Source organism: Papio anubis, chromosome 3 (genome assembly GCF_008728515.1).
Source record: "Papio anubis isolate 15944 chromosome 3, Panubis1.0, whole genome shotgun sequence".
NCBI classification, from domain to species: domain Eukaryota; kingdom Metazoa; phylum Chordata; class Mammalia; order Primates; family Cercopithecidae; genus Papio; species Papio anubis.
In genome coordinates, this window is record NC_044978.1 from 38,275,814 (window position 1) to 38,281,685 (window position 5,872).

A 5,872-nucleotide genomic window follows, 5' to 3' on the forward strand; every position below is an offset into this window, starting at 1 on the left:
AAGGTGTAAACTGCTAGAGCCATGAGGCCAATTAGGCAAAAACAAAAAGGCTGTCCTCTTATGTCTTAGCACAATCCATCCAGTGGTATGACAGAAGGTAGTATGATTTAACACATGCACAGGTGGCAAAGTATAGGTAACAGAAATTTGTGGGGTTCTTTTCTCATCTGTTTTACAACTTTTTTAGTGATTATACAAAGCAAGGTTATCAGCTAAGCAAGAAGTGAGAAAACTGAAGGCTTGAGAAGAGGAAGAAACTGAATGAATGAATGATTGCAGGTGGATAGCACTAAATGCCCACTTGGTAACAGCTTCTCCGCCCCATTTCAGCTTCACAGTAAAAGTGCATAGTAGTAGTATCTAATTTGTCTGGGTCAGAAAAGTTTACCAGCTGTCCAATTTACTATCTAATCCACCAAGCTGTCAGATTATTTTTTAAAAAACAATGTTCAGAAGCAAACCATCACAAATAGCACTTTTTATTTGACACTAACTGAAGTCTGAACTTTAAACAGATTCTTGGACTGGTGGTTCATATCCATCAGCTCGTTCAACTTTAGCACCTGTCTCGTCCCCAGTGGCTTTTCCAGAACTACTGCCTTCACCGTGAAGCTCCATGAGCTTTCCCACTAAAAGGCAAAAAAAAAACCTGTTAGTAATAGTGTATCTTGAAACAATGGTCATCACTACTATGCAAGCATGACAGGAAGAAAAAGGAGGCCATGATATAGCCCCAAACTCCTCCTCCACCCAAAAACAATGTATTTGGCCCTACAGGAATCATGTGATTTCTCACTTACATTCAAACTTGGGCTTCTTCAGCATTTTTACTTTTCTAACGAAGACATCATGGAGAGGATAAATAGATTGGCAAGCCTTTTCTATGTCTTTTCCAATGCTGTCTGGAATCCTGCAAACCAGTAACAGTAAATTTTTTTTCTTAAAGTCCTAGTTATGAGATATAAGGGGATAAGTCATTTCCTTTAAATGTAGAGAAGCCTTGGAATAAACTTACACATGTAACACCTACCTCATTTAACCTGCATAAATCCTCCTGTAAGTAAAGGATAGATGATCTATCTGAATTACACTTAGTAGAGTCTTCTGAGTCCAAGTCTTATGCTTTTTCCATTACACCCTCTTAGCTAACTGTATATTGCATGGGAACATCAGAAAAATGTAAGTTATCACTGGCCATCATATGGGACCGAAACTTTTTTCATCACTTATTCCCATGTGTTATTAATCATGAACGGTTTTGTCTATTCAGTATATTTTCTCTTTGTGTGTGTATATATACACGTATGTTTATTATTTTTTGGAACAGGGTCTTCCTATATTGCCCAGGCTGGCCTCAAACTCCTGGGCTCAAACAATCCTACCGCCTCAGCCTCCTGATTAGCCAGGACTCCAGGCACATCCCACTGCACCCAGCTTATTCAGTCTATTTTCTAAGTAGGGGAAAAACATTTCCTGTCCTTCAACTCCATCTACTGTGAGACAGCTTCATTCAAAATAAATAAAAACAAAAAAAAAAACTGTTACCATTTACAGAGTACTAGCAGATCAACTGAAGTCAGGAAGTCAGGAGTTCAAGACCAGCCTGGCCAACATGGTGAAACCCCATCTCTACTAAAAATCAAAAAACAATTAGCTGGGCATGGTGGCAGTCCCCTGTATTCCCAGCTACTCAGGAGGCTGAGGCTCAAGAACTGCTTGAACCCAGGAAGCAGTGGTTGCAGTGAGCCAAGGAGGATCGCACCACTGCACTCCAACCTGGGCAACAGAGCAAGACTCTGACTCAAATAATAGTATTTACTGAGTACTTACTCTTTCACGTAAAGGGATATAGCTAGGATTCACAGACAGGATTTCAACAGACCTTTACCTTGTTTCATATGCTTTCCCTTATCTGAGGAATAATCAATACTCAAGGTTGTGTTGTGTGAGGAAGCTAAGAAACACTTACAATTTATTGACCACTTCTTTCAAGTCATTTGTCTGCACCTCTCGGGTCATGATTTCCATCATCTTCTTCCGGATTTGGCGGACCTGTTGGTGCTGAGCATAAGAGGTCTTCCGTATCTGATTGTTGCGTTTTTTAGTAAAGCCAACACAGAACAGACGAAGCAAGTAACCATCGGTAGTCTTGACATCAACATGAGCTTCAATCATTGTCTGGAGAAAAAAGATACTGTCAGATTTAACAGGTTTTACGTTATCCATTTATCCCTGAAGTTCTAATTTTAAAAAGCTGGATTGTCAACATTCATTATTAAATATAAAGTATCCTAATATAAATAACATCTCTTAAGTTTACAAAATTAACTTCCTTGAACTTACCAATAGTTACCCCCAAATTCTTACCCAATTAAATAACCACGTCCTCTCAACTGCCCTCCCTCCTTTCTACCCTCCATCACTACTACTATTTCGACGGCACCCAAACCCACATCCACTGCATATACATATACTCCTTTAAACAGCTCATCCCCCTTCAAGTGTAAAACTACGCCAGAGGAAAATAGATTCTGAGAGGATCCATGGTATTTTATGATATGAACATCTACAGTGATTATGTTGTTTTCAAAAAACTGTGTTGTGAATAAGTGACTGCTATAATAATTCTAAATGTACACCTTGAAAGATGTCTTTTATGTTCCAAACTAAAGCCATGTTGATGATTAAATACCCAATTTCAGAGCTAAAATATAATTAAAAACCCCTAATTAGTGGTCATATTATTGCCTACATTGAAAAAACAAAAACCATCTTGGGTAGTGATGAAAACTGATTTACCTTGTTTGCATTTTGTAAATTTTATACCTTAGTATTTAAAAAAAAAAAAAAAAAAAAAACCTCATCAAATACAATTTACAGATAAGGGACCTTAAAGTATTTCCAGAAATGTAAACCATAAAGCCTTAGAGGAATGTCAGGATAAATGTAACGGTATAATCAGTATGTATCATTTGGGACCAAAACATTTTGTCATCTTTCATTCCCACATACAAAATATTCAAACTATGCCAGGTGCAGTGGCTCACACCTGTAATCCCAGCACTTTTGAGAGGCTGAGGCGGGCAGATCACTTGAAGTCAGGAGTTCGAGACCAGTCTGACCAATATGGTGAAACCCTGTCTCTACCAAAAATACAAAAATTAGCTGGGCATGGTGGCGGGTGCCTGTAATCCCAGCTACTCAAGAGGCTGAGGCACGAGAATCGCTTGAACCCAGGAGGAGGAGGTTGCAGTGAGTAGAGATGGTGCCGCTGCACTCCAGCCTGGAGCCTCAATCTCCCAAAAACAAAAAACTCCCACAAAATATTCCAACTGGATAGTTAGCGAGAAACATCTGAAATATTTTCATTTCATCCTCACAATTCAATAAAATGATACTCTCACCTGCACTTTACAAATAAAGAAACCGAGGCTTAGAAAACAAGTTACTTTCCAAAGAGAACACAATAGGGAAATGGAGCCAAGATTTTAACCTCACACCAGAGGCTCTGCCACAATTATGCTCTCTATTGCCACAGTTAATCAACACTCGCTCAATTCTGAGGTCAAAAAATATCCTGAAGACAGGCGAAACCATCCACCTGCACCTAAACGTTCCTCAAAAAACCACTCATCTATGCAGCAAGAAAATCTGACTTTGATGATACACCACTATTAAATCTTAGATTTAAATATTAAGTAAATTATCATGGTGTGGCAACCCCAGAGTTAGCACTCAATAACGGCAAGAAAACAAAATTTTAAATGAACTTTGTGGACATTTCACTGGTCTCAATCAATCAATAAATAAAATGAACTTACTCCTTCTTGTCATATCAAACCATGCTATCCTTGGTCAAACACCCGTAGCACAACAAACTCTAAGGAACTCTGGGTCTCACCTGCCACTTTTTGACCATGGAACACATTTTGTCACGGGTAAGATCCATGCCATGGAAGTTAGTCAGGCAGTTTTTGCCCTGAACATCTTCAGTAATCAGCTTGAATTTTCTAAATGCAACTTCATCATTCTGCAAATCAGCAAGACTCACTTCAAACACACGACCCTTGAGACCATCAGAAGCAATTTCTACAAAAGAAAAAACAAGTGTCTTAACATTTAGGAACCATATAAGCAAAGTCAAGCCTGTAAACTGAGGGTAGAAATTAAGTTAATGGTAAATTGTAAAGACTTTAACTTTTGTTGTCAAATTTATCCAGACACCAGTGACTTATCGACAGTACTTATTAGAAGCTCAGAACTACCTATGGCACATTTTCTTAATTCAAAAAGCACCATCTTGCTTCTCCAAGTGCTGTACTAAAAACAAGCACCACAGGTGCCAAGGCTGCAACCGAGAGCTGACATTCCCTTAAAGTCTCCCACCACAGGACCAACAACAGACCAAGATGCCTGCTACAATATACAAGCGCCAACTTAAGGAAAATACAAACCAAGAATAAGCTACTTACTGGTTCCTTGGGTCCTGGTGACGAGCGTCTTTCCAATATTTCTTATATTGAACATAGCAGGTGCTTTCACATCATACCAATCTTTCTTAGAAAATGGATCAACCCTGGATTTTAAGAAAATGCTTAAGTTCCATTGCAGATCATTCTTACTGTGTTTATTCTGTGCTTTCTTCACTCTAATATCACTGTTAATGTTATTTCCCATCAATATTTTAAAAAGCTAACCGGCAATTTGATACTAAAGTGTATCTCACAGTGAGGTGAGGGGCACAAACATAAATCTAGCTCTTCCCACTCTATGTTTCACTGCATGCATCAGACTTCGAAAGGTTATGTCCACTTCCCACCCTCATCGGTCCTTTCACTACACAGACACGAGTAACATCCATCGGTCCCTCCACTACACAGGTACGAGTATCATGCTATCTCGTTAACTTTGCTGGTACGTAATGGCATGTACTGGTAACTAAGACCCTGCATGGCCTCAAAGCTTAGTAGGAGCTCGCAGATTCCAGCGGGACCAAGCAAAGGCAGGATTGACATGTCCTCAATGGATAGGAGGGTGCTTTCCTCAACTCCTGCTGTCACAGTGCCATCAAACACCCGCGGAATTGAGGCAGCACGTGAGCCCACAAAACAAACATTCCAGCCGAGTGGCGGCCGCAAGCCGGCTCAAATGTGAAGTGCGCAAGGACTAGAAGGCCTGGGAAAAGCAGCCGACCTGCCACTACTCAACACCCAAACCCGCCAGGCCGCGTTCCTGGGTGCACCAACCCGCCACGGCCCGCACAATCCGACTGGAATCCTCGCCATCCGGGCTACGCCGCGATCTAGGACCAGCCCGCCGATTCCAGCAGACATCCAAAAAGCAGGACGCCACGACAGTCGCCACTTACACTTTCTTCTTGGCTCCCTTTTTGCCGCCTTTCGTAAGGCGCTTGTTCTTGCCAACCGCCATGGTGCTGATCGGAGAGCCGAAAGGGCGGAAGTGGAAGACGCGCGAGAACTTAGGGCTACGGGGCGGGGCGCGCCGTCTACGTGACCTTTGCCCTCTTATTCTTCCGGCCTCAAGAATTCCGCGACAGTAGAGAGCGCCACTCCTGCTACTGTCGTTGCGACAGCGCCTTCGTGTGTGGGGAGGTCGCGCGGCATGCCGCGGGCTCACTGGAAGCTGCGCTGTGTAGACCAAGGCGTTGGTGGCCTGACGTGCAGGCGTCTGGTTACCTGTGGTTTCTGTGGCTGTGACGTCTGGAAGTAAGTTTCTGTAAAACGAGATAAAACGAGACGCCCACTCAACATCGTTCAAAGCTGAACTCACCGTCTAACCCCGAAACCGGCTTCTTCTCGAGAGCATTTGCTTTGGAGTCAGTCAGCGGATCTGATTCAAATGTCGGTTTCAA

At 41.9% G+C, this 5,872-nt stretch overlaps 1 protein-coding gene and 2 non-coding genes across 3 annotated transcripts; all 3 read right to left on the reverse strand.

Moving 5' to 3' along the window:
- Window positions 1-457: 457 nt before the first annotated feature.
- LOC101003493 (40S ribosomal protein S3a) lies at window positions 458-5,504 on the reverse strand. Its single transcript, XM_021938853.2, has 6 exons — window positions 5,369-5,504; window positions 4,473-4,576; window positions 3,902-4,089; window positions 1,970-2,178; window positions 801-910; window positions 458-629 (listed from the first exon to the last, which is right to left on the reverse strand). Exons 1-6 carry the CDS (start codon window positions 5,428-5,430, stop codon window positions 508-510), a joined length of 795 nt encoding a protein of 264 aa, XP_021794545.1. The 5' UTR covers window positions 5,431-5,504; the 3' UTR covers window positions 458-507.
- LOC116274321 lies at window positions 1,166-1,231 on the reverse strand. The gene has a single exon (XR_004182949.1). It is a non-coding gene; the product is annotated as a small nucleolar RNA SNORD73 (small nucleolar RNA).
- LOC116274320 lies at window positions 2,932-3,003 on the reverse strand. Its single transcript, XR_004182948.1, has one exon. It is a non-coding gene; the product is annotated as a small nucleolar RNA SNORD73 (small nucleolar RNA).
- Window positions 5,505-5,872: the final 368 nt, after the last annotated feature.